Genomic DNA, 27,982 nt, shown 5'->3' on the forward strand with positions numbered 1-27,982 from the left:
TATTCAAAGCACTGACAGACAGCGCCCCCTGCTGCCCAAAGTAAATGCAGATTTATTCATAAATGAACTTAAAAAATGAACTGTTGCTCCTCAGTGACCTGAATTTTCTAACTTCATCACTTCATAGCGTCCATAATGTTGGTCATTTTTGAATAATAATGAATTTAAAAATATTAATGAGGGTATTATGTCATATCATGACGTAAATCCTGTTCGTTTCAGTGGAATTTGGAGCACAAAACTCTTCATCCAAGTGACTCTGTTGCTTCAGTCAAAAACATAAACACAATAATAAGTTTATTAATAATAATAATAATAAGCCGGAAGCCAGAAGGTGAAGGTCGTGTGATTTTGTTTATCATCCAGTTCAAAAATAACTTTTTATCCTTTAATTTATATGCTGAATTTTCCTCTTAAAAGATTTCAACACATCTCAGTTCCTCTGGATGAAGTGAAATAGTTTTTATTTACAGAAACGATTCTTTAAACATGTTCATTCTCCAGCATGTGATGCAGCTCCCCTTTACTCCCATCAAACTCTCACCTTCTTCTCTTTTCTTACATTTCTTTTCAATGTTTTTCATTTTTTACATTTGAGCAGACCTATCCTTTTATTTAGGGCCTCGAAGAGAACTGCTCCACCACTCCAGACATCTTATGGGGAATAATTAGGCTCACCTGTCACCAGATTGTCTCACCTGTGTCCTCTCAATCAACAGCGGAAAGCTTCCAAAAAGGTTCAGAGCTGCCGGGCACAACCCTGACTTGTACAGTAGTTTGATTTGAATGCGGCTAATAGACCGGATCGCACTGGTCACTGAGATATGGCTACGACTGTGAGGTAAACTGAAGAGCTTTGACCGACTGAAGGGATGGACTCTGAGGCCTCACTCTGATGTCTTTCTGTTTATAGATTTTTGCTCTTCTCTTGGTTGGTCTTTCAGACACACCACGTGAATGGTGAGTTTGTTGCTCTACACCAATCTGGGTTCTCTGCATGCAAATGATGAAGTGTTTATCTGACAGCTTACAACGCTGGATTTGATGAAAGCAAAGCTAAAGGGGCGGCTGCAAGATTCAAACCAGATTCTAGTTCAGAACACGACTCGTCGTGGACGTCCTTCGATCATTCTGCCTCTAAAGGAAGTGAGGTGGGTAATATTGCTACCATTAGGGGGATTTTGGTTGGGGTAAAACTTGTTTTTCACATCAGAAGTTTTCCAACAGCGACAGGTTGCAGATACAGGTTATCCGCAGCAGCAGCAGCAGCAGCAGCAGCAGCACCCATGGATGCCCCACCCTCCTCAGAAGGGGACCCAGTGGTCCAGCCAGCTCCCACAACACTCAAAGATGTCTGGCTTTCCTCCACAATCGCCTCAGCAAGTCAAATTACCCTTCTACCTTTCCCACCATCCCATGCACTCTGAGGGAGCTGCCTACCAGCCCCCACACCCCCAGGGACCCAGCTACTCGTCCCAACAGCCCCAAAGCCCAGAATTGCCCCGCTACCTATCACAGGAACACCACCACCCTGAGTGGGAGCTCCAGAAGATGCAACACCCTCAGTCTCCCGGCTCACCCCCACAGCAGCCCAAGTTACCCGGCCATCCACATCAGCAGCCCCCCAAAATGCCGATCTACCCTTCTCCACAACCGAAGTTACCCAGCTACCTTCCTGAGCAGCAGCAGCACCAGCAGCAGCAGCAGCAGCAGCAGCGGCACCCCAAACCTCCTGCTTTTCTGCCACAGCTGCCTCAAGAGCGGCATCCGTCTGAGGAGTCGGGCTTCCCCACCCAGCACCACAGCTCGCCCAGTTACCCTCAACTGCCCCAAGAGTCCCAGCAGCAACATGCTCCCAGTTACCCCGCACAGCACTCTGGAATGCCTTACCTGCCACCCATGCACCACCAACCACAGATGAGCGGCTACGTGCCGCAGCATCATGGCATGAACAGCTACCCGCCTCAACACAAGCCGCCCGGCTACCCCCCCCAGGAGCCGAGGCACAAAGACTTTTCCGGTTATCCAAACCAGCGACTGCAGAGCCCTGAAGCAAGCGCTGACCTGCCACATCAGCCCTGGCAAAAGCCCCCGTCTGAAGCATTTCCCCCACCTCGACAGTCTCAGGCCCACAGTTATCCATCTGTGGGTCAACAACAACCCAAATGGCTGCAAGGGCCCCGCCTCCCAAACCAGAAACGGCAAGCGCCACGCTACATCCCAAAGAGGGTCCCGCATCATAGCTTCATGCCCCAGCGGCCTCACGTACCGTCTTACCACGCAAAGCGGCCGCACTACCCAAACAACTGGCTGCAGAGAGGACACTGAGGATGAGAGCGTCACTGTAGTCTTTAAATAAAACACTTTAATTTATGGAGTCTCTGTGCAGGATTGATTAAAAAGATCAACTTTTTTCCAAATTCAGTTTTTTCAATTTTTGTTTTTGTGTGTAAGTTCATCAGTAAGCAGAGTCATAACAGATTTACTGATCTAAGAGAAACAGATCCAATGATCCTCAATGTTTTACTCTTAGGTATTTTTTTTTAAAAATTATATCCTGTTTTGTTGATTATAATCTATCCTGACAATTCTATTTGATACATTTCCTAATTGTATTGACAACATTCCTTAAGACTCCAAATGTCTTTGAATTAATTGCCCAAATTAAACATTTACACACATTTTTTCCAGTACTAACAAAAAACAAAACCTTTCAGTACCTTTAAAGATGAACATGCAGATTTATTTTTTGCTTTTGTAAACTCCCTGGCATTTTTACTTTCAGGCTCAATTTAACGATCTCCCTCCGGTCCCCTAGGGGGCGACCTACATTGCAACAAAGTCTGAGACGCGACAGAAAAATTGATTGACGTGTTTTCCCTCCAATTGAAGATGAGCGCGTTAGGAGGTCTGCGCGTGCCCCCGTGTGATTCCCATCTGTGGGCGGTACCACGAGCAGCGGCTCATCGTTCTTCATATTTTAGAATGTTCTGTTAATAAATCCGCAAAAAAATAAAAATAAAAAAACAGAACTGGGTTCTCCGAACGTCTGCGAGGATATTTTACTCCATCCGGGTAAAACCGCCACAGCCGAGCGCCGGTAAGAAAGATGCTAACCAGCCGCTAAGACTGATGCTAACGCGGTGGAGAGACCGACGCATGCGTGTATGTCATTTCAGAGTCGGGACCTGTGCCCCCCTCTTCCCGCACTGTCATCATGGGTGAGGTGGAGCTCTCCTGTCGGGCTTACGTCAAGATGTACCTGCACGCGTGCCTGTACCCGCGGGGCAGCATCAACGGCCTGCTGTTGTCCTCGAGCTCGGCAGAGGGCGCTGTCTGCGTGACGGACTGCGTGCCGCTGCGTCACTCGCACCTGCCGCTGGCCCTGCCCACACAGGTGGCGCTCACACAGGTGAGGTATGGCGGTGTGTCTGTGATGGTCAGGGAGGGTTGATGGTGCAATGCCCGACTCTCCGCTGGTCCCGCAGACCAGGTTCCCGTGTTCGGAGGAGGAACTCCAGAACCTGGTTAGGGTCACCAGTTCGAATTATAAACTGCAAAATCAGATGCCTCTGTAAAAGTAGGTGGACCCTGCTGCCCCCCAGAAGCTCAGACCTGATTGGTAAAAGTGGTTGCCATAGAAACGTGAAATGACTTGGACGAAGAGATGCTGACTGCCGTCTGACTCCAACATGGCTGCCTCCCTGCCGCCGTCCCACGCCAGACTGCCGATGTCCCACGCCGGACTGCCGATGTCCCACGCCGGACTGCCGATGTCCCACGCCAGGCTGCCGATGTCCCACGCCAGGCTGCCGATGTCCCACGCCAGACTGCCGCCGTCCCATGCTAGCACAGGAACTCAGTTGGAAGAGTCTGGGTGCCAAATGTCAAAGCTGTGCAAATTTCCAGACTCTTAATTCCAGACGCTTTCTTTCACAGCTCTACTCGATACATGAAAGACTTGGTGTCATAGATCTCTCTAGATTATTAATTTCTCCGTCATGATCAATTTTCAAACAGCTGGACCGTCTGGAAAGTAAAAGGGACGCCATTTATACGCCGCTACCAAAGATGAGGCCCTGATTGGTCACAGTGTTTTTTTTTTGTGTGGTTTAATTCATGCACGGATTCCAGGGCTGCCATGCTACACGAGGCCACCGGGAGCAGTGTGGGGTTCAATTCTTGTGAAAACAAGGAGTTTGACGTCAGCCGTCTGACCAAAACAACCGCTCTGCTTCTGCGTTCAGGTGGACGCCTGGTGTTCCCAGACGCAGCAGAGGATTGTGGGATATTACCAAGCAAATGCTTGTGCATCAGACAGTAGGTGAGTTTCAGGATTGAAATGTTGCGGTTGGAAGAACATGGAGATCACTGGGTTTCTTCCCGTTTCTGACCCCCACCAGCCCGACGCAGTGCGCCCTGAAGATCTCGGACAAGATCGCCGAGCAGTTTGACGGCGCCGTTCTGTTGATGGTAAGAGAACGCCGCCTGTGCATTTGCAGCAGAGCAGAGGACTGACCGTCTGCTCTGGTTCCGTCAACAGCTGGACGGCAGCAAGATGCCTCCGGACTATCGGGTTCCTCCCATCGTGATGTACGAGCGCAAAGACTCCAGGTGGATCCTGAAGGACAAACACATGTAAGTCTGCTTCTCTGTCAGCTTCTAGGAGCAGGAAGGAATTTTGGAGAATGATGCTCTCAAACCAATTTGATGAATCCTTTCTATGGATTCAATTAGAGATCCATGAGATTAGGTTTGATTCCCAGGCAGGACGTTTAGCTTTATCTAAAGGCCTTCACACTACTGCCCAACTATGTAGCCACAAGTCTGGGTCCCCCTGTGCCGGTCCCCAGCCCGGATAAGGAAGGTGTCAGGGAGGTGAGGTTTGAAAGCTAACAGAACGCAGTCGCAGCATCGCGTCGGCACTGCTGCAGCTTCTCCTGGGGGTGTTCAGAGATGGAAGGAGGTGAGGAAGCGGCGTTTCCGTTTGAACCAGCTCAGCGTGGCTCGTTCTGCCTCCAATCACATTTTGAGGAGTTTCTACTTTGGCTTCAGCCTTCCAGAACCTCCTCGCTGACAGTTTCCAGCCGAAGCGGACCCCATGCGTGGACTGGAGGGCCGGGGGGGGCCAAACGTTGTCAGATGTAGTGGCAGATGTTTGTTTTGTCCACTTTACTACAGTCGGGTTCTACTCAATCGTGACGCTACGTTCCCACTTGACGCGTGTTCTTGATGGTGTTCACACTGCAGGAGCAGGGAGGGGCTTCTTCTTCTATTGTTTTTACTAGCGCATGTCCCCCCCTCCTACAGTCAGGAGAGTCTTGGTGTGAAATGTCAAAGCGGTTGGTGTCCTAGAATTCCAAACCACAACTATTCATTTCTCCTCCATGATTAATTTTCACTTCCGTGAATTAGAGGGGACGCCGTCCACACGTCACTGCCGAATCCCAGTCCCTGATTGGTCAAAGTTCAACTGGTTTACTTGCAAAATTTTGTACGAAGACACACAAGCGTGATAGGTTTGAACCCGGGGGCCCGACATGCGGGTTTACATAGATTGGAATATATAAGGCGGAGTTGTACGCTTACAACCAGATCTTATGCAGAACAAGGGAAAGGTACTTCTCTGAAATAATTGGAAGTTGCAGCAGCAACTCTCGTATCCTGTTCACAACAGTAAACAGATTAACTAACCCTCCAACCCAGCTACCAATAGAATTGGTTTGTACACCTAAATGTAATGAGTTTGCTGTATTTTTTAATGACAAGGTTCAGGGCATTAAAAAAGCCATCAACTCCACAACACATATAACTATCCAACGGCCACCTACTCACTCTAAGCTGACTCACTTTGTACCTGTCACTGACCAAACTGTCCAAGAGACCATCACCCGTCTGAGCTCGTCTACATGCTGCCTTGATGTGTTACCCACTAGATTTCTAAAGTCTGTCCTGAACAGTGTGTCGCCATCAATTACTCAAATAGTTAACATGTCTCTTCAATCTGGAATATTTCCAGAGGCCTTAAAAACTGCAGTCATTAAACCTCTCATGAAGAAAAGCGGTCTTGATCCCACTGTACTGAATAATTACAGACCTATCTCTAATCTGCCACTTTTAGGAAAAGTCCTTGAAAAAGTTGTCTACCAACAGCTCACTGATTTTCTCTTATTAAACAATTCGTTTGATGTTTTCCAGTCAGGTTTTAGACCCCATCATAGCACAGAAACTGCTCTTATCAAGGTAACCAACGACATCCGCCTGAACACTGATGATGGCAAAGTCACTGTCTTAATCCTGCTAGACCTGAGCGCTGCCTTTGATACTGTTGATCATGGGATCTTTTTGCACAGACTCCAAGACTGGGTTGGCATCTCTGGATCTGCCCTAAGTTGGCTCAAGTCTTATCTAGAAGACAGGAAATACTTTGTTGAAATTGGGAGTTGTGTCTCAGACTACATGGCCTTGACTTGTGGTGTGCCCCAGGGATCGATCCTGGGACCCCTTCTGTTCAACCTCTACATGCTGCCACTAGGGCAGTTAATACGCAGTAATAACATATCTTATCACAACTATGCAGATGATACTCAGATCTATGTGTCACTGACAGCAGGTGAATATGGGCCAGTGGATTCACTCAGCCACTGCCTCCAACAGATCAGTGCGTGGATGCAGAACAACTTTCTCCAGCTAAACTCAGACAAGACCGAAGTTATTGTTTTTGGCCCACAGAAACAAAGAGAAATTGTCAGCAGCTACCTTCATTCTCTGTCTCTTAAACCCTCAAATCAAGTCAGAAATCTAGGGGTAATCATGGACTCTGACCTGAACTTTAACAGCCATATCAAGTCAGTAACATCAGCGGCATTTTACCATCTGAAAAACATTGCCAAAATCAAAAACATAATCTCAAAGCGAGACCTGGAGATACTTATTCATGCATTTGTCTCCAGTAGGTTAGACTACTGTAACGGCCTGCTCACCGGCCTCTCCAAACGAGCTGTAAAACAGCTTCACTACATCCAGAATGCTGCTGCTCGAGTCCTGACCAGAACCAGGAAGTATGATCACATTAGTCCTGTGCTCAGGTCTTTGCACTGGCTCCCTGTACCTCAAAGAATAGACTTCAAAGCAGCTCTGCTTGTGTACAAGTCTCTCCATGGCCGAGCACCAAAGTACATCTCTGACATGTTAGTGCCATATGAACCATCTCGTACTCTGAGGACCTCAGGGGCCGGCCTCCTGTTGATTCCCAGAGTCAGAACTAAACAAGGGGAATCAGCGTTTCAATATTCTGCAGCTAAAATCTGGAACAGCCTCCCTGAAGTCATAAGACAGGCCTCTTCTGTGTTCATGTTCAAATCTAGACTTAAAACATTTCTGTTTAGCCGTGTATATGACTGAAAGGTCCTATCTGCACTTTTCTTTCCTTCCTTTCTTTTTAAATCTTTTTTTTTCTTTTAAAGTAAATTTTATGTTGATTATTTCTATGATGTATTGTGATTTTAATGCATTTTTCTGTTTTGTGAAGCACCTTGAATTACTTTGTGTACGAATTGTGCTATACAAATAAACTTGCCTTGCCTTGCCTTCATTGAAAGCATCGCCATGTGAACGAAGCTTCATGAAGCCTCAACATTTCCAAAACAGGAAGTAGAGCTTTGTTGGGTCCACCTACCTATTATATAAAAAAAACACACCTAAATTCTTTTCTATAAACTCACAAAAAATAAAAGTAGGTGGAGCCTGCTGGCCCCCCACGCACAACGTTCAAAATGTTTGACAGTTACCTGCTGTGAGAGCCGAAAGCTTCGAGTAAATCAATGAAAATTAAAAAACGCTCAAAGTTGACATGGAAAACAGATGCTTTTATTCTGAAAGGTTCCATAAGTCAGTAGTTTAACTCCTAAGGTGAAAGGTCAGGCTGTCGCCTTGGGCTTTTTCTTGAAGAAGAGCCTCGTGTTGCATTCAGGGTCCACACTGTGGGTCACTATGCTGCGTTCAAGAACATCTTCTTGAAGTTGGAATTTAGGTTTCTTTCAAAGTAAAATCCCTTTTATTATTGAAGAAAAAACAACAACCTATGTGTCCTATGGGATGGAACAATCATACAAAAGGTGGCTGTGGCACAGAGGTTTGAAACAGGAAGAGGTTTGATTCCCGCCCTAAACACCCCCACATGTGCTCTTGAATAAGACACTGAACCTCACGCAGCTCTGTGATAATATATTTAAGAAAGTTCTGACCCGTTTAGGTGGTTCTGGGAGGAAGTGTGCATTAGAGACGCTGATCAGATCAATACCTGCAGCTGTTTACATTCCAGCATTGGTGCTGCGGCGGTGTTGGCCGCTACACCACGTGAAACCTGCATTCACCCCTGCCTCTCTGCTGCCCCCCCCCCAGGATCATGCTCCGACAGTGGGAGGAGACTCGGGCGATCGCCTCCCAGATGCTGGAGGCGGGCGATCACGCTCTATTGGTGGACTTTGACAGCCACTTGGATGACATCACAAAGGACTGGACCAATCAGAAACTCAACGCTAAGATTGCGGAGCTGTCCTCGCCCCCCAACGGGAACATTTAGCCCCGGAGGGGGCCTCCATTATTTCTGTGTTCAACCCACCCCCTCCCAAGCAGGGACATCTTTCTTTCAAAGGTGTGGGGGCCACAGACTGACCTGTTGGTACATCCCAGTCTTCCACCCCCCCCCTCTCCTGAGTTTGCTTGTGGTCCAGTCCCGCCCCCACCCGACCAAACTAACTTAAAGTCACTTTTAACCCTGCAGCTCTTGTCTTGTGGTTTTTCACACGCACAAAGACAAATACACGCGCATGTGCACAAACACACAGAGGGTCGCACACATACAGAAATACACGCACAAAAATGTGCAAACACACAGACGTACACAAACAACTACACGTGCACACATATATGCAAACACACAAACGTGCACTTGCGCATAGATTTGCGCACACACAGATACACATTCAAGTACACATGTGCACACACCCAGACATATACACGCACATAGACATGCACACGTTAAGCGCACACACTCACAGACAAATGAACGTGCACACATATGTGCAAACAAATACACGTAAACGTGCACTCACTCAAGCATATGTACACACACGTGCAGTTGTACATAGACGTACAAACAGACGTGCATGTTAACGTGTGCACACACACACGTGCACAGAGCTTGTCCTTCAAACAGGAGGTGTCCCTTCCACAGACAGGTGAGTTTGCAGCTCCAGCTGGAAAACGAAGACGATGTGATGAAGCTGCAATCCGTCTTTTTCACTTTGGAAACCTTCGATCCTCCGTGGATCCACCTCCTCCACGGATGAGTTCTGCTGCCTTTACATTTCAAACGGGAACGTTCGTGACTTTAATCCCGAACATTTGCAGTGGAACACGTGGATGAAACTCAGGAAAGTCCGGTGAGCATCTTCATCTCACAGAGAAGACGATTGGACGGATTTACCGACCAGAACATCTGATCATCAGGAATGTGAAGCTCTAAGCTTCTGAGGAGAATGTGGAAGCAGGAAGTCACACTCCAGATCCCAAAATAAAAGTTTGAACTTGTTTTTTTCCTCCATCTTCTGAGGAACGTTCATGTATACAACGTTCCTTCAGTCTTAGTGTTTCCTGATCTGAAAACCTTCAGTTCACTTGATTTTTGGGGTTGAAGGTTCAAACTTGGCGTAAAGGTGAAATAGAAGTGCTGGAGATGTTTGTGCAAAAACTCCTTAGAGCAAAACCTTCTGGTTGCTCGTCCCCCCCCTCCCTCGGCGGCGCTCCCGGTCAGACGGAGGGAGATGTTGGTGGCTCCTGAGCTGCTGCCGGCACCGACACCAGGTTCAGGGTGATCTCCCCCAGCGGAGACTGACTAGCCAGAGTCTGGAGCACGGAGATGGACTGAAAGATGGAGAGGGCGTTCTGGACCTGCTCCTCCGCCCAGGGAATGGAAACCTGCAGAGGAGGTGTAGACATGGAGAGGATGCTGAGGAGGAGGAGGAGGAGGAGGAGGAGGAGCAGGAGCAACACCTGAGCCTAAAAGCAGGCCAGTTCTGACAACCCCTTCATCTAAAAAATACTACAGAATGTGAAATGGGTCAGAAATAACAGCATGGTTCTGGTTCTGTCTGTGTGTGTGTGTGTGTGGGGGGGGGTCTGAGTGGACCTCCTCACCGTGGCGGTGATCAGTTTGGTGCTGGGGTCCTCTGTGTGAGACAGCTCCTCCCCAAAGCACAGAGTGAAGCTGCACTGGGGGGGCTCGCCCCCGCTGGTCCGGAAATGATCCAGTTCTGCTCAGACGGGAGGGAGGGGGGGGTTAGGCAGACAGAAACATGAGCACCAACCCCCCTCCCCCCCATTGGACAGTGGGACTCACGCTGCCTGAAGATGTCTTTACTGAAGAGCAGCACCGGCTCCGTGTTCCGCTCCATGCGCTGCAGACCCGCTTCACAGCCATGCGGCCCGGTCCAAAAGACCCGCCCCTGGCAGAACCTCTTTCCGTAAACGCCCTGCGGTTGGGAGGTCAGCACCACCCCCCTCTCCATGAAGGGCAGCAGGGTGAAAATGGCTTGGCGCTGCTGGCCGGCGGGCAGCGTGGGGGGTGGCTCCGGCAGCAGGATCCGCGGGAAGCTCTTGTTCAGGGCGGCCGGCGTCGGCGGCAGGGCGGACGACGGCTGGTACAGGATCCTGACGTCGGAGCCGTGGATCTGCCGCCGGGCCACCTCCTGCCCCAGATACTGAACCGCCACCACGATGGAGTCCTGACCTGCAGACAGCAAACATCCCCGTCACCGTCCGGGGAGGGCGGGGCTTCACGAACGTCATCCCGCCTCCCGTTACCTGGAGCAGGGGGGGAGACGCTCTCCTCGATGCGCACGTCCAGCTGGATCTCCCCTAGAGCTGCAGAAACGCCAAACCCGTTACGGCGAGGAACATCAAGCAGAATCCTTCAGTGGGGGAAAAGACTCACCGTCGGTTTGCAGGACGGTGCTGCTCTGCGGGGGCTCCTCCATCGGTGACGGGATGGCGCTCTGCAGCAGAAGCTCCACCTCCAGCTGTTGGAATGAGGAGGAAGAAAGCCTTCATGACCTCCCCGCCGTTTCCGATAGCAACCAAACCAACCAACCCAACTTCCTGAAGGATGTTCAGCGGGAGGCTTCGGCACCGTCCCGCCTAACTCGCCTGTGGGGGCGGAGCCTCGTCGGTTTTCATCTGTTTGACCAGACTGGGTTCGCTCTGGGCCTCGCTGCCGCGCCTCTTCAGCTTCCTGCTGCCCTTTTCCTTGCTTTTCTTCTCGGGCATCACCAAACCTGGAGCGGGAAGTACAAAAACCTGCCGCGTTAGCCATGCGGGTGGGGGCGGGACACCGCCACAGAGCGCGCTCAGAGAGCACCAGCATGCACGGACTAACTTAGATATTTCTTTGAATCTGTAGACGTCTATTACTAAATGATTCATTAACTATTTCATGTCAAATTTTTAAACTTCTGCAGGAAAGATAAGGGGTTAGATAAGAAACCAGGAAAAAGTAATAGAGACTCTAAAAAAAAAGAGAGCCTCATGGTTCAAATTGGGGGGGGGTAAGCAAAGTGGCCCCACCCTGCTCGCTGATGGGGACGAGCCGGTAGACCTTGTAGGGCTCCGAGATGTCCAGCTGGGCTCGCTCCGGAACCTCCTGGAACTCCGGACTCTTGTTAAGAGCGCAGCGGAGGCGCGTCTTCCAGCCAGCCGGGTTGTCCTCACCGCCGTCCGTCAGCTTTCCCTTAAACTCCGCCCACGCCTGCAGACACGGAGCCGTCAGTCTTTAGCAGCCGCCATCGCTCCGGTCCTGATCCACATCCTCACCTTAAAGATGGCGGCGTCTTCGTCTTTACGAAAGTCCTGCTTTCCGGCGTGTTTCCAGGGGATCCGGAACATGGTTTTGGCGTCGTCGTCCCACATGACGCCCGGGTACTTCCCGCTGCTGACCTGTGGATCCCAGAAGACATCAGAGGGTCGCTGGTTTGAATCTTTTTGTAGTTTTCCTCCTAAATGTGATCCAAACACAGAAGTGACCGTTGCAGTTCCACAGCAGACCACCAGAGGCAGCGATCTGCTGAACCCCCCAAAGTTAAAAAGTCAATGTTCTTAAGATGATGGTCAACAACTTTCCCAAACCATTGACGTAAAAACGAACGGACGGCTCAACCCCCCCCCCCCCCCCTTTATGTTCCCAAGGAACATAGGGGGGGGGGGGGGGGGGGGGAGGAAGTACCATTCCAGTACCGGGCGCCGCCATGTTGAAACCAGTCGACAGTGATTGGTGCAGGTCACTCTGGGTTATGGTATCTATGGCAACTACTGTCGGCATCGCCATAGATACGAGGACTCAGAGCGACCTGGACCAATCCCTGTCGACTGGTTTCAACATGGCGGCGCCCGTATCAGGAAGCAGTGGCGAGGGATTTGGCCTCATTTCGCCAGAGCTGGAGGTCAGGCATGCCCTGTGGGTGACGTCACGCCTCCATGCGTCCGTCGTCTATACAGTCGGTGTGGTGAAAACCAAACTTTGGAACACATGACATCAAACTGTGAGCAACATTTAAAGAATCTACGTGTCCGTGGCTCATATGAATGAATAAGGTGTATCTCTGCAACACACAGAGATTATATATGCTGCAATATTTACACCATCAGTAATCCACAAGATTGATTGACATTAGAATCCAGGTTGACGTGTTAAGTTTACCCTGACCTTTGTCTGAAGGTTTTAATGCATCAACATATACCGTGTTTACTTTAGGACAGGGCATTTTATCCCCCCACCCCCACCCCACCTGGAGGAGACTCACCTGCTCGATGATCCACGAGCGCAGCTTGCGCGTGGAGCGCATCCTCACCGCCACCATGGCCTAATAAAACGGGTTTTTTTACCTAACAGGCGGAAGTAACCTGTAGGCATAAACAAGAAAACGCGGTTATTTATTTATTGATTCATTGAGTTGAACTAGATCTTTTTTTTTCATCATGACACCTCAAACTAAAAAAAAAAAAAAACTTATAAACAAGTGACAGAACAACAGCAAAACGAGAAGTGTGCGCGAGCGCGCGCGGTCCATGTTTTTCAGAAGAAGATGATAAGCCGAGCTCGTATAATCTCGCATGTTTCGGACCGAAACTTTTCAGTTAATCTATTTTTATAACAGTGAGCCCTAACACCCCACCCCCACCGCTCCCCAAATCCACAGTAACGGAATTAGGTTTCGTTACCTCTGCGGTGTTTCCTCTGTGAAGCCGTCGCTTTCTGTTGCTCTCAAGTTCGAATCCGTCAGTCCCCGTCCAGCCCCCGGACACAGCCTTTTCCCCGAAACCACGTGACTTTACCGAAACGACCCACCGCTGACCGCTAGAGGGCGACAAAGTACACCGTTTATTGTGTTCAGGAGAACAAAACACAGAAACAAACACTCGGGATAGAAAAGCAAACAAAAAGACATAAAAAAAGGGTCGACTCCACATTAAAGCATTATTCAATTAATTTGCTTCATCTGTCCTTTAGAAAAATACATTTTCAATACCAACAGGGGTATCTCATCAGCAGTCATTCAAACCAACTACATCTTCTGACTGGATGGTTCAACATCCAGTCAAAATCAAACCCTGTGCAGGAGAAAATGACACAAAAATGCCAAATCTAAAAAAATGACAGCTAAAAAAGATGAACAAAAATCAACTGACATTAGGATTCTACATTAATAAAAATGAGTGCTTCCTTTCTGAACCTTTGCGCTTCTGTTACCCTCAGTGTAACCAGCCAAAACTTCCCCACAGGGTAATTACCCAAACATTACACTCAAAACTTCTATACTTCCTTAAAATATATTTTAAAATAATAATAAACCATTTAAGGGTACACGGTAATCACACAACAGAGCAAACTTGAATAAGTGTGATGTCATGTCCTGTTTACCAGTGTGGAGAAAAGAGTTATGACGCATGTTCCCGTTTGACAGTGAATTCTGGGTAATAAATGCCAGTAGGTAATTTTAACTCTTTGTCACATGGTGAGAAAATAAGGCAGAGATGCAGCCCAGAAAAAAACGATGTTGACTTGCAGGCAGGTTTGCACAAGTGGAGGAATGAATGAAAAGGAAGTGTAGAACAGGGATCCTCAACCCCTGGACTGAAACACAAAAACTCACAGACGCACAACGGATAATCTCACTTCAGGTTTATTCAGGTCAATCCAACATTTTAAAGAAACTACAATCATGGTTCCACCTGATTTTTATTGAGCGGGTTAGACAGTCAAATCGGAACGATCAGATCTTCAAAGATGAAAATGATTCGTGGCATGAAGCCGAGACACGACCACAGAAGAGCAAACGCCGTCAGTGAGGGGAGACAATCCTCCATCACAGACACAAAACTCAAGCTGATGCCACTTCCGCTGCGTTTCTTCATGTTTTTCGAGGAACTTTCTCTCCCAGAGGAACCTCCATCAGTTTCTGTGGGACACAGCAGGACGTGCATGAGTGGGGGGTGTATCAGCCGTGGTTAGGCCGTCCCGCAGCTCACCACTAACCTTCAGCAGGCGGGCGTGGTAGTCGTTGTCGTCCTCCGCCTCTGCCCTCTGCGTGTCCACCTGGTAGCGCTCACAGGCCCGGGTCAGCTCCTGGCTTTGGTAGAGCGGCGCAGGATCCAGGGAGTGAGCGTTGATCAGACTCACCAGGTACTCTCTGTAGTGTTTGCTGCAGGGCAGACAGGGAGTAGAACCCGCAGCTTCAGAGGAGCTTCAAAAGCCTCACAGAGATGCTGATGTCCCGTCCTTTGAGGAGAAATTTCTCCTTTTGATCTTTACTGTTTAGCTGCTTAAATCCCCACTAATATATAAAGTCTTTGTAATTTAAACTGAATTAATGTGTTCTCATCAAAAGCTTCATTTCTGCTAACCGGTGATTTCAAATAAAAACAAAAATGCCGTTTCTGCCAAGTCCCACCACCATTTTTTTATTCATGATGAAGCCGTTTTTAGCCAAAATGTAAATAAATGCTGTTGTTTTCATAGTGTCTGCAGAGCGGCAGGAGTTCATGACAAATCTGACACTGAGTCGGCCCCCTTAGTAACCCCGCCCCCTCTTCCCCTCGCCATTGCTGAGAGTTCGTGGTTTCTACGTCACATATGCGACCTTGTTCCTCTGCCCCCGACTCATGATTGGAATCAGGAAATCCTCCGATACGTTAAAGCAGAGCTCATAATGCAGACGTTTTACTCACTCGCAGAGTCCCGCCTGACCCGGCTGCGTTTGGACGCCGCAGGGAGAGTCCACCTGCTGCCCGCCCTCGTCTTTCTGCTCCATCACGCCGCAGGCGTCTGCGTCAGAAGCACTTTAGAATCCTCCAGCCTTTGGCGGCGGAGCGGCGGGCGGACACAGACTTACCCGTTTGAGCCCCGCTGGACGGATCCGTGTTGTAGCCGACTCTGTTCCTCTGAGCACAAAAAAAACAGAAACGTCAGCGTGACGGCGTCAGCGTGACGGCGTCAGCGTGACGGCGTCAGCGTGACGGCGTCAGCGTGACGGCGTCAGCGTGACGGCGTCAGCGGCCCTCTCCTCTTCGCAAACACAGAAGCTGACCTGCAGCAGCGCCTGCAGCCGAGCCGCATCCCAGTCCCGCAGGTAGAAGAGGCAGTCCCGAGGGTGGTGGGCGTGCAGACCGGGGTAACTGCACTGAGGAGCTTTGCACGCAGTCTGCAGGAGAGCAGCAGATGCTGTGAGGATCAAAACATCTCATACCTTTTAAGAAAATACCTCAGAGATGGGAAACAATCAAAGAACTTGAACATCCTTTCCGTCTGCAGGAAGCCCCTCCCACCGGCCCAGCTACATCTGAATGTTTGAGCTTCAAACATGGCAGAGATCTTTCCTGTTCCGTTTTCTGCATTCTCATCTGAGCATGTGCAGAAGTCACCTGCCGCTCACCTTGTGGTACGGGTTGTTGCAGCCGCTGCAGAACTGGTACCTGCACTGGGAGCAGGTGAAGTGCATGCAGCCGCCCTTGGTTAGCGCGTACTGGAAGCCGCACTGGAGACAGGCTGAGGGAGAAACGGGGACGGACACCTTAGTCCAAACAGGCTCCTTTCACTTCAGACCGCTTCTTCCCGTTTCGGGCCCTTCTTTGAACAGTTTTTTAACTCGTGTTCCTCTGACTGCAGGAACAACAGAGGTTGTTTCGGAGTCTAAATATGTGTGTTGGAGGGGCGAAGAGCTCTCAGGTAAACACTCACTGATGCCGTTGTCTCTCAGGTAACCAGCCAGGCCCTGCTTCTGGTACTCCGGGTCGTTGTCCCTCTTCCACTGCTGGAACTGCTCACAGGAGACGTCCTGGTGTTGGGGCTCCCACTGAAGCACAGACACAACTCCTTCAGCCCCGATCACCACGAAGAAGATCTGAGAGGAAGGGCTGAAGGTCTTCTGCAAAGCCCAACTCACCGCCTTCTTGCATTTGGCGCAGAAACTCTTGTGGCATGAGAGGCAGGTGACCTTCAGCTGGTCTCCATCGTTGATAAACCCAGAGGTGCACTGCAGACACACACACACACACACCTGTTGCAGCCTAACACACACACAGTGAAGCCGCCCCCCCGCGTTGATCTTGTACAGCCTTGGTCTAACCCAACCCTCCTTTAGCCCAGAACCCCAAACATAAGCAGCTTCATTTTATTCACTTCATTTTTCTACAAACGTTAAAACTTTGAGTTTAAACGAGAAAAGAAAGACGTCTGAGACAAGTGTAGAAAGTGTAGCGAAGAGTTTTACAGCTTTAAAACGCAATGTGTGGGTAGATCGCAGGACAGCAAAAAAACGAATCCTGCTTTTCTCAGAGTCCAAGTCGTGTTTCTTGCATAGTTTGGCCAGAGGTGAAACTTAGACGCGATTCTTCTAAACATAAATACTCTCAAATGTTTGTTATTTTCCCACTAACAACCACTAGAGGGCGCTGTAGGTGTGCATGTGTATTTACAGTCAGGGCCATAAATATTTGGACAGAGACACATTCTCTCATTTTGTTTCTGTACAGACTTTCAGCTTTTATTCCATGGGTTAAACAAAAAGATTGCATAAAAATGTGAAAAACTAAAGCATTTTTTAAACACAATCCCTTCATTTCATGGGCTCATCAGTAATTGGACAAATGAAATAACTGAAACCAAATGGTCATTACTAATATTTGGTTTAAAAGCCTTAGTTGGCAATGGCAGCCTGAAGTCTTGAACTCATGGACATCACCAGATGCTGGTTTTCTCCTTCTGAATGCTCTGCCAGGCCTTTACTGCAGCAGCTTTCAGTTGCTGTTTGTTTGTGGGCCTTTCTGTCTTAAGTTTAGTCTTCAACAAGTGAAATGCTGCTCAATTGGGTTAAGATCAGGAGACTGACTTGGTCATTCAAGAAGATTCCAATTCTTTGCTTTAATAAACTCCTGAGTTGCTTTGGCTGGACGTTTTGGGTCGTTGTCCATCTTTGTTATGAAACGCCGCCCAATCAGTTTGGCTGCATTCACCTGGATCTGTGCAGACAGGGCTGCATTCACCTGGATCTGTGCAGACAGTCTGTCTCTGAACACCTCAGAATTCATTGGGCTGCTTCTGTCCTGTGTCACGTCATCAATAAACACTAGTGTCCCAGTGCCACTAGCAGCCATGCACGCCCAGACCATCACACTGCCTCCACCGTGTTTTACTGATGTGTGCTTTGGATCATGAGCTTCTCCATGCCTTCTCCATACTTTTCTCTTGCCATCATTCTGGTAGAGGTTAATTTTGGTTTCCTCTGTCCAAAGAAGGTTTTTCCAGAACTTTTTTAGATGCTTTTTAGCAAAGTACAGTCTAGCCTTCCTATTCTTGAGGTTTCTGAGTGGCTTTCATCTTGCAGTGTAGCCTCTGCATCTACTTTCATGCAGTCTTCTTTTGATGGTAGACTTGGATATTGATACACCTACCTCCTGGAGAGTGTTGTTCACTTGGTTGGCTGTTGTGAACGGGTTCCTCTTCACCATGGAAATGATTCTGCCACCATCCACCACTGTTGTATTCCGTGGACGTCCAGGTCTTTTTGCGTTGCTGAGTTCACCAGCGCTTTTTTTCTCAGGATGGACCACACTGTTGATTTTGCCACTACTAATACTGTAGCAGTTTCTGACATGTTTTTTTTCTGCTTTATCATCTTAATGATGGCTCCTTTCACCTGCATGGAGAGCTCCTTTGACCGCATGTTGCCTGTTCACAGCAAAATCTTCAAAATGCAAGCACGAGTCCTCTAATCAACTCCAGGCCTTTCATCTGCTTCACTCATAATGACATAACAAGGGAATTGCCCACACCTGCCCATGCAATAGCATGGAAGTCAATTGTCCAGTTACTTAGGAGCCCATGAAATGAAGGGATTGTGTTTAAAACTGCTTTAGTTTTTCACATTTTTATGCAATCTTTTTGTTCAACCCATGGAATAAAAGCTGATAGTCTGCACTTCAATGGCATCTGAGTTGATTTATTTAAAATTCACTGGGGTGATGTACAGAAACTAAATTAGAAAGAATGTGTCTCTGTCCAAATAATAATAATAATTAACTGTACTACTGACAGAAACTCAAATGAAGCGCCGTCCAAAACAAACATGGAGGAGTCTGATCGTTCTCCTCCTGAACTTTATGGTCGTTTCTTCTTTACATCCAGACAAATGACATGAAAGTTTTTTCATTTGTGACCTCGCTCAGGTGTCTACAGACCGAGTTTCTCCTTACAGATCATCTGAAGAAGAACATCTCTATTTCTCACTGGAACGCTGTGCCATCAATGTGACCTGAAGAAGAGGAGGAGGAGGAGGATACGCGATGAAGAACACTCACATGGCAGCACCACAGGAACTTGGGGTCTTTCATCAGCGTGTGCTCCGTCAGCTTTTTGTGGAACAACTCGTAGACGTCGTGCAGCAGGCAGTCGCGCAGCTGCGGAGCAACAGCAGAGACGTGTCACTTCCTGTTTCATTCATTCTGAACGTGACTCATTTAGGACGTGCGTTTTTGTCTTTGGCAAAGGTTTGTGAAGTCTGCGACATCTTCTATGAGGAGCGAGCCGTAAAAAAACGCTGGCCTCAGCAGGAGTTCACAGAAATCTGACTTGTGCTCCAGATGACCACATCTGCAAAGGTCAAAGGTCAAATAGGGGTTCTTTCCAGCAGATGGAGGTGAAACTTTGCTGGATTTGTTGACCTTGAGGCCAGAACAGCATTCTGAATTATGAGACTGTTCTGGCCTCATATGACCTGAACTTTTGGGGTTACCATGGCAACACCTCCCCTACCTTACAGCTGCCGCCCACCATAAATCCTCCTCCTTGCTCCCACTGACCACCCGCAGGTCTTCATTACACGGACCTCCTCCTCTTTGGTCCTCATCACCATGGCAACGTTGTTAAATAATATAAAAAAGGAGGCAATCTGCGCCTGCAACTGGGGCTTAGGGGTAAATTCTGCTCACAAAGCCATCATCTCACAGCTACATCAAGAGGTTGTGGGTTCAAATCCACAGACAGGTCATCATGTGTGTGTGAGTGGGGAGGGGGGTGTTGCCGAGTGCCCGCCGTCAGGGCTCCGCCCTCACCTGGATGTCCAGCGTGGAGAAGTAGCTGTCCAGCTGCTGGGGGTCGTTGATGTCGGGCTCGCCGCACACGGGACACACCATGTCGCGGATGTGTTTGTCCCTGATGGCCACGGTGAAGTGCTGACTGAAACACTCGTGGCAGACGGAGCACTGGCAGGAGGTCAGCGACTGCATCTGCAGAGAGCACACAAGTCCAAGCAGCTGAACCACAGGACGGCTGCTTCGTTCACGGGAAACTGCAGGTAAGGTGGCTTTTTACAGGTGTTCAGACTCCTGTGTCTGTCCCTTCAAAGTAAAAGACACATTGAATCCACTAAAACTATATCATGTAGCTGATTGTGTGAATATTTTCTCTGTTGTATGCTACAATCATGTGTTTTGAATATCTTTATTTCTTTAGCTTCAATGATTTTCCTTCTCTGAATTAATAAAACATGAAATATCTTTTTTGTGATTACACTGACTGAGCAACAAACACATGACAGGACTGCCCACCTTACTGCGGGGGAAGATGCTCAGACAGATGGGGCATTCGTTGTTCAGCAGACGCCGGATGAAGTCTTTGTCATGTGACTCCTTCACGGCATGGACCACGTCCTCCAGGGAGTAACTGACGTCCGGCTCCAGGAGCAGAGACAGCACCAGCTCACAGCGCCCCCAGCTGGGCAAATCGTACAACGCCAGTAGACGTCTGCACATCCTCTGAGCACAGCAGACCAGGAAGTCGGCAACACGAACAAAAAACAACAGGAACATGAGGCGTTCCGGCCTGCTGTCGGACCTGCTTGTCTGGGGCTCTGGGATCGATCTGTGGTTCGGACTGGTCGGTCCAGATGCGTTGGTGGAACGACTCCAGCAGAGGGCGCTGCAGCAGGGACAGGGCCCCCTTCACCTGGCCCCCGCTCTGCCGCAGGGCCTCCTCACACTGAGCCACATCCCGAAAGCCCAGAGAGTGGAGCTCCTTCATCTGAAGACAGAAAGCGCCGTTAGCCGTTGGGATCCATAAACAGATTTATGCACGCTGTTCCACACAGAGATGTCGTCCAATCACCGCAGCTTTGGAGCAAATGTGTCCAAAAGTTCTGATTCTGAACTGGTTCTGTGTTCTACTCTCTCTTGTGAAGTCAGCGTGTTTATTGCAGTAAAAGAAACCGGCTCTCACTTTATGTGGATTTTTATAAACAAAAACTTAGACAGTACCTCCCATCAATCCCTCTATGCATTCTGGGTAGCGTAGTCTTATCACAAGTTTAAAAAGCGATTACAATATTAACCTCTTCGCTTTAATGTGACAGTGACAGGAGTCAACTGGTTAGAAAACCTAAAGATCTGTTGAATAAGAAACGGAAACAAAAACGCTAAATTAACAATTTATACAATATAATTATTCCAATGATTTGATGAACAAACAGAAACGGATGTTTAGTGATCTTTCTACCTGAAACAGCTGTTTTTTAATCATGTCTGTGATGATCATTTCAACTTTAGAGAAAAATGGAAGTTTTGATGAAACATTAGTAAAAAACAACAATTTGAAAAAGTGAATTGAGGTTATAAGCTGCCAACTAAAAACCAAACTTCCACTATTTTTTCTTAAGTTAAAATTAACTTTTGGATAAAATGTTGGTTATTTATTACTTGTAAAATTTACTAAACATGCTGTTTTTAGATCAAGTATTCAGACTTTTACTGTTGATCTCACAAAAACATTAACACTTTTGTTTGATTTTGAAATCGATCATTGTTTAAAGCGGAAAAAACAGCAGCTGTGAAATCTGTCCTTCAGAGAAAACCTAAAAATATCAACATTTTGGGAAAATTGGCTGCAACTTGAAGCTTTTAGTGAAATGAAAAAAGCTGATTCTGGATAAACGGATTATTTTCTCAACCATTAAGCATCCGACCGACGGCTTTGCTCCACCTGGATGAGGTAAGACTGGAAGCGGCGGCGTCTCCTGCCCTACCTTAACCTTCCGATCTCTTAGCATCTGTCTGGCGGCTCGCTCGGTGTCTCCTCCTGCTGCCAACCACGCCAGCTTGGCCTCTGCTCTGGACATCCTCACGCCTTCGGCGGCTGCGTCCTGCTGCGCCTCACATCCGTCTCCATCCACCACAGAGCGCGCCCCGGTGCCGCCTGCCTGGCTGCTGAGCTGGACCGACGCTGCCATGGCGCAGACCTCATCCAGCAGGTGAGGAAGCTCCGACGTCAGCCAGTCACAGGGGTTGACGTTGCTGCCGCCACACAGGAAGCGGGCGGCGTACACCTCCTCTGGGCTCACGCCGCGCTTCTCAGCTTCCTAGGAACCAGGGCGTTTAGTCTCTCCTCAGATTTCCAAAGTTTAGGAATTTTATTTAGCAAAAACTAAAAATCTAATCCTAATGACTCAAGTTAAAAAAGGTTTAAAAACAAAAATACTATTTGACAAATCATCACATACAATCAAAACATAAATCTTAGTAGACTCATCCAAAGTGACATTTCTGAATTGTTTCTGCTAAACAGCAAAAAGATCTTCTGAGAAGCTGAAAATGATCTACCCTGATCTGCTGGATGAGAGCGAGTCCGTCCTCCATCATCTTCTTCTGCCGCTTCAGCTCCATGGTAACTCTGGGCTTCGGCTGCGGCTTCTCCCCTGGAGAAAGCGCCTTCTTCGGGACGGATGGCGTCTGGTGGAGAGACTGCGGCAGAGACACGGCAGCAGAGTCCTTACAGGACAGCCCGCACATCTCACAGAGCGCTGACGGCCTGGTGTTGACGAAGGTGCAGAACTGACACGTCCACTGGGGGAAGCAGAGGTTCAGAAGAGGAGCAGTGAGTGGATTTAGGAGGAACACGGAGATGAAGAGGCTTTACAGAGACCTGTCAGGATGTCTGACAGACTTCTGTGTCTTTCATGTATTGGAATAGACCTGTGAAAGAAAAAGCCTGGAGCAAAGATTCACCAGATTTGAACCGTGTCAACATTTCACACCAAGACTTTTCCAACTGCAGGTGGCGGACATGCGCTAGTAAACAGTAGAAAAGACGAAGAAGCCCCTCCCTGCTTGTCCAGTGTGAACACCATGGGCTAAACACGCGGTCTTGAATGTAAACGTAGCTCAAGACTTCCGTTGAGTTGATGATGCTGGTGGGTGAAGGTCAGCTCGAACATCTTCTCTAAGCAGGTCTAAACTCTCCCAGCTGCATGAAGCTTCTGCAGATCTTCTTTGGTCAAAGCGGGAACATTTATCTGACTTTGAAAGACCTGAAGCAGACACGAGGGCACGTCACAGGAAACCAACCTTTGCTCCGCTGTCTGACACAGATCCGGGACTCGTCAGGACCGGCGGGACTGGCGGGCGCGTGGCCAGGCGAGGGCGCTCGCACACCTCGCAGAGGATGCTGCTGCCTTGGTTCAGGACGGTGCAGCTCTTGCACTGCCATTCTGTAAAGGTCATGTGCGGGTCAGGCCGTGCACAGGCCGTGCACAGGCCGTGCACAGGCGCTGCTCAGGCGCTGCTCAGGCGCGTTGGCCTCACCTGAGTTCGGGGACGTGGGGGCAGACACAGAGCCGTCTTGCACAATAGGCGCGGCCGTGGCGAGTCGAGGGCGATCGCAGGTTGTGCAGAGGACAGCTCGCATATCGTTCACCGTGGTGCAGTGGGCGCACTCCCATGATGATGGAGATGAGCTGGAAAGTCACAGGGAAACATTGGCGCTCCCTCCTCAGGGGATGATGTCACGACCAGCGCTCCGCTCACCTGCATGCCTTGTTCGGACCAATGGCGGTCCTGCTGTGTCCTCGGCGGTCAGGGTGGGTGTGGAAGAGCTTGTCGCAGTTGACGCACAGCTTCTGGACACAGGTGGAGCACTGGACGTGGGCAGAAGAAATGCCACAGATGATGCAGGACTCTGCAAAGCAAAGAATGGAGTCAACAGAAGAACTTTGCTTTAAAGCCTCCGTCAGGTGCTCCTACCTTGGGTGGGGTCCTTTCTCTGGGTTCTCTGGTGGCTGGCTCTGGAGGGGTGGCGGTGGAAGAGGTCGTTGCACGTGTCACAGAAAGCGCGGCCGTTGCAGGACGAACAAAGGACAGAGGACGTCATGCCGCACAAACCGCAGTCGCTGGAGGAGTCTGAGACAGAAAAGAGTCAGAAAAAAGAAGAAGGTCTTCAACCGCGGCCGCTGCATCAACTCACCTAACTTCAGCTCCGCAAACTCCGCCTGCAGATCAGCTTTGGGCGGCGGCGGTTTCTCCTCTGGAGCAACCGGAGCTTCCACCTGTGGCTCGCTCTAAGAAAGTCACAACCATGAAAAACAATTAGAAAATAAAACAAAAACTTCTGTCAAAAGTTGGTTTTATGGATCTTTTTCATAAATTTTTAATCCTGGTCACCAAAAGCTTCAGCTCTTCATGAGGACCTTCTCAGTTTGAAACTTTCTCCCTCCGACTATTTTATTGGACTAGAAAGACCCTTAAAGTTAAAGAAAGACGCCTGTGACGGTGACCTGGATCCAAACTGGGGGTCACGGAAGAATTTTATATTTTTTGTTTTATTTAAAACAATTAGAGGACAAAGAACAATAAACTGTACATTAATATTTCAATATAAACACCAGAAAACGACAAAGTTAAAAATAACATCATGTTACTTTATAAAACTGGGACATATGAATCGTTCCAACAGCTTTTTTTGTTAGTACTGGAAGAAATTGTGTGTAAATAATGTTTGATTTTGGCAATTATTTCAAAGACATTGGAATTTAATTGCTAAAATTAGATCTATAAATAAAATCAGGAGATTTATCAGATAGAATAGTGGAAATAGTTTATCATCATAATCAACAAAACTTAACATGTCAGCAAGAAATAGGGATAAATCTGAGTCGTTCGGTTGATATGAGAATATCAATGAAATAAAAACAAGAAGATAATTCAGAGAAACTTGCAGTCAATAACAAAGCTGGTTTAAAAATGATCAAAATATCCACCTTTAGCCTTTTCTGAGTTTTTTTCCAGGCATTGAGTAAAAGTTGTTGTGTTTTCTCTACACGTGGCGTAATTGTATCATTGTGTGTGCCTCATTTCTACATTGACAAAACATTAATAAAGTAACGCTAACAATAAAAATACTCTTTATTTCCTGTCAAACTTAAAACTGGATATTGCATTGATATGGTTTTCTTTAATTGTGCATAACTGTCAGTGAGAGAACATGTTTCATTTTGACAGTTATCTTACCCCACTTTTCAGCATCGTATCAGTTAAAGATGTTCCTGAACTGCCTGCATGGCTGCTGGAATGCGCACCGACCTGCTGGGTGAGACACGGGACGATGTCTCTGAAGAGTTCGGGGTGGGGGTGCACGTCCTGATCCAACAGAAGGATGGAGAGAGTCAAACAACCTGCCGACTCGGGAGCAGCGGTGGACGCCAACCAACACTGACCTTCACCAGCATGTCCACCTCTGTGCGCAGCATCATCACCTCCAGCGTCACTGCAGCCACCTTTTCAGCGACCGGTTCGCCGACATCGTCGGGAAAACTCAGGCCGTCTACCTGCTGGTTGGTGTATCCGTAGAGATGAAGGACTTTCCGGCCTCCCTGAGGACAACAGACAGTTTGAATGTTTGTTCTCAGGTTCCTTCAGACTGTGGAGACAAACAGAACTTGTCTCACTTTGATGGCGTCCACCGTGGTTCTGAAGACCGGGTTGTTGTGCTTGACGCTCCTCCAGTATCTGGGCCGGGTCGGGGTGGTCAGGTTGCAACCGTACTTCTCCAGGACTCCTAAGGCTTTGACCAGTCTACTCAGACAGTCCAGGGCCTGAAAAAGACACAAGTGTGACAGAATCCTTTCAGTTCACTTCACTGATTAGCTCCAAAACTGAAAACCAAGAATCAGAGAAACATTCAAACAGGAGTTTGGCTCTTTTAGTCCAACATACCCAAATCACTGCAAACTGGAATAAAAAACTGTTAACTATTTCCTGGTGGAGTCGTTTAAATAACTGAATAAAACTGAAGGAAAAAAAAAAAAAGTGAAACTGAAATGTTAATAATTACTTTGAGTCATTTCATTAACACTGAAGCTTTGATCCCACTCGAGATGAAGGTTCCTGACAGTTCTAATCTAAAATAAATTACAACAGAACACATTCTCACCAGTTACTAAAAAGTTCCATTATTTCTCATTTTTATTGTAGATATTTCATGGATAATTCAAATCAGCAAGACTTTCTGTTTCCAAAATATGAACTCTTTTTTTTCCATAAATGGACACTCTGCCTCGATTCTTCCTTTAGCTTTCAGTTTGCAGCAGATTTTCTTAACCTTTGCTCCTCAGGAGCTGCCATGATCTTCTACACACGATGGATTTGTTTGATGTAAAGGAAAAGTTTGGCTTCTTTCAAACTAAAAGTTAAACCGTGTGGACTCAGATTTGAGTATATTATGATCAGATTTGACCATAAACAAAACTTTCTTCAGTGTTCATAGTTTTTAAAGTTATCAAACTACTAAGTCAGTGACTAAATACTACAATTTAAAAAAAAAACATTCCTGCTCCTGACTTCTCCTAACATCTCAAGAAACGAAGAAGGAAAACTAAATTATGGAATAACCTCATTTGGAAATCAGACTCTATTGGGCAGGAGGCGCGCAGACAGAGTGGCAGGAGGCGCGCAGACAGAGTGGCAGGAGGCGCGCAGACAGAGTGGCAGGAGGCGCGCAGACAGAGTAGCAGGAGGCGCGCAGACAGAGCGGCAGGAGGCGCGCAGACAGAGCGGCAGGAGGCGCGCAGACAGAGCGACAGGAGGCGCGCAGACAGAGCGGCAGGAGGCGCGCAGACACAGTGGCAGGAGGCGCGCAGACAGAGTAGCAGGAGGTGCGCAGACAAAGCATCAGGAGGCGTGCAGACAGAGTGGCAGGAGGCGCACAGACAGAGTGGCGGGAGGCGCGCAGACAGAGCGGCAGGAGGTGCGCAGACAGAGCGGCAGGAGGTGCGCAGACAGAGCGGCAGGAGGCGCGCAGACAGAGTGGCAGGAGGTGCGCAGACAGAGCGGCAGGAGGTGCGCAGACAGAGCGGCAGGAGGCGCGCAGACAGAGTGGCAGGAGGTGCGCAGACAGAGCGGCACGAGGCGCGCAGACAGAGCGGCAGGGGGCGCGCAGACAGAGCGGCAGGAGGCGCGCAGACAGAGTGGCAGGAGGCACGCAGACAGAGTGGCAGGAGGCGCGCAGACAGAGTAGCAGGAGGTGCGCAGACAAAGCATCAGGAGGCGTGCAGACAGAGTGGCAGGAGGCGCGCAGACAGAGTGGCGGGAGGCGCGCAGACAGAGTGGCAGGAGGCGCACAGACAGAGTAGCAGGAGGCGCGTAGACAGAGCAACAGGAGGCGCGCCGACAGAGCGGCAGGAGGCGCAGAGACAGAGCGGCAGGTGGCGCGCAGAGAGAGCGACAGGAGGTGCGCAGACAGAGCGGCAGGAGGCGCGGAGACAGAGCGGCAGGAGGCGCGGAGACAGACCTCCCGTGTGCTGCAGCCGGCAGTGTTCTCCTGCAGCATGGCCTCTGCCCTCAGCAGCTGGTACTTCTCCCTCAGAGGCAGAGACATGCTGGCCAGGATCTGGACCTGAGTCTTCACCTCCTGAGCCGAGCCTGAGGAGGACAGGAGCGCCTGAGCTCTCCTCCTCACTTCCTCCATGACGGATGCTGCTGGAGGAATGAAGAGGCCAAAAAAAACAAAAACAAAAAAAAAAAAACGTGAATTTACAGATATACATATTTAAAACAGTCAAATTGTCAGTCTGGCTCAGGTATTATCATGATGGGGGAAATGAAAAGGGTTTCCAAGTGACTCTTTCTTCACTTAATTTTAACTCTCTTTCCCCCCAATTTGATTGTAATGCTAACGCATTTGTGTTTACACGTTTATATTCAGACCACGAAGATCACAAAATAGTAAACAAACATCTAAATTCACAAACGTCTAGCCGGGCGAAACTTTTCCCACCAACTGAAACCGAAACTTTTCAAATCACATTTTACGACTTCTCCACTCACCGCTGCAGTTCCTGGGGTTCAGCCCAGACACGCGTTTCCCTTCCGGGGACAAAAAGCAAGATTTTACCGTTTCCTAAATCCAAATAAATTGTTTTAAGTCACAAATTTGACATTTCAACTCTTTGAAGCTAGAGGAATAGTAGAAAACACAGTATGACGTTGCATTTTCCACTTCCGCTTCCGTTACCGATTTTCAGAATAAAATCCAACGACTGTAAACCTTAGATCGCGACTTTAAAGTCATATTTGTGCCAATATAAATAGCTCAAGTGTCAAAGGTTATATA

At 48.5% G+C, this 27,982-nt stretch overlaps 4 protein-coding genes across 6 annotated transcripts; 2 read left to right on the top strand and 2 right to left on the bottom strand.

The window, feature by feature from the left end:
- The first annotated feature begins 685 nt into the window (after positions 1–685).
- Positions 686–2,420, top strand: LOC101173343 (proline-rich proteoglycan 2). Of its 2 annotated transcripts, XM_004081351.4 has the most exons (4): positions 686–841; positions 914–960; positions 1,027–1,151; positions 1,228–2,420. In XM_004081351.4, exons 1-4 carry the CDS (start codon positions 825–827, stop codon positions 2,326–2,328), a joined length of 1,290 nt encoding a protein of 429 aa, XP_004081399.1. In that variant the 5' UTR covers positions 686–824; the 3' UTR covers positions 2,329–2,420. The 2 variants fall into 2 exon arrangements, with proteins under 2 accessions (XP_004081399.1, XP_020568131.1); XM_020712472.2 differs by lacking the exons at positions 686–841; positions 914–960 and having other exon boundaries at positions 1,062–1,151; positions 1,217–2,420.
- A 490-nt stretch (positions 2,421–2,910) lies between these two features.
- Positions 2,911–8,784, top strand: emc9 (ER membrane protein complex subunit 9). The gene is made up of 6 exons (XM_023950108.1): positions 2,911–3,100; positions 3,180–3,412; positions 4,248–4,324; positions 4,404–4,473; positions 4,544–4,638; positions 8,404–8,784. Exons 2-6 carry the CDS (start codon positions 3,218–3,220, stop codon positions 8,582–8,584), a joined length of 618 nt encoding a protein of 205 aa, XP_023805876.1. The 5' UTR covers positions 2,911–3,100; positions 3,180–3,217; the 3' UTR covers positions 8,585–8,784.
- On the bottom strand, positions 8,782–13,388 carry irf9 (interferon regulatory factor 9). Its single transcript, XM_023950107.1, has 10 exons — positions 13,276–13,388; positions 12,858–12,957; positions 11,872–11,994; positions 11,626–11,806; positions 11,209–11,336; positions 10,997–11,081; positions 10,867–10,926; positions 10,403–10,792; positions 10,201–10,316; positions 8,782–9,981 (listed from the first exon to the last, which is right to left on the bottom strand). Exons 2-10 carry the CDS (start codon positions 12,912–12,914, stop codon positions 9,814–9,816), a joined length of 1,308 nt encoding a protein of 435 aa, XP_023805875.1. The 5' UTR covers positions 12,915–12,957; positions 13,276–13,388; the 3' UTR covers positions 8,782–9,813.
- Positions 13,389–14,219: 831 nt separating this feature from the next.
- On the bottom strand, positions 14,220–27,953 carry LOC101174057 (E3 ubiquitin-protein ligase RNF31). 2 transcript variants are annotated; one of them, XM_011489114.3, is made up of 24 exons: positions 27,697–27,953; positions 27,161–27,345; positions 25,320–25,466; positions 25,089–25,244; positions 24,883–25,011; positions 23,840–23,933; positions 23,620–23,775; positions 23,404–23,554; positions 23,182–23,333; positions 22,945–23,087; positions 22,201–22,443; positions 21,627–21,959; positions 20,444–20,629; positions 20,158–20,364; positions 19,663–19,836; positions 18,910–19,008; positions 16,497–16,586; positions 16,292–16,406; positions 15,987–16,099; positions 15,642–15,755; positions 15,447–15,495; positions 15,283–15,379; positions 14,591–14,756; positions 14,220–14,513 (listed from the first exon to the last, which is right to left on the bottom strand). In XM_011489114.3, exons 2-24 carry the CDS (start codon positions 27,335–27,337, stop codon positions 14,466–14,468), a joined length of 3,339 nt encoding a protein of 1,112 aa, XP_011487416.1. In that variant the 5' UTR covers positions 27,338–27,345; positions 27,697–27,953; the 3' UTR covers positions 14,220–14,465. The 2 variants fall into 2 exon arrangements, with proteins under 2 accessions (XP_011487416.1, XP_011487415.1); XM_011489113.3 differs by having other exon boundaries at positions 27,161–27,348.
- Between the last annotated feature and the right edge of the window lie 29 nt (positions 27,954–27,982).

The sequence above is a fragment of the Oryzias latipes genome, chromosome 20 (genome assembly GCF_002234675.1).
Source record: "Oryzias latipes chromosome 20, ASM223467v1".
NCBI classification, from domain to species: domain Eukaryota; kingdom Metazoa; phylum Chordata; class Actinopteri; order Beloniformes; family Adrianichthyidae; genus Oryzias; species Oryzias latipes.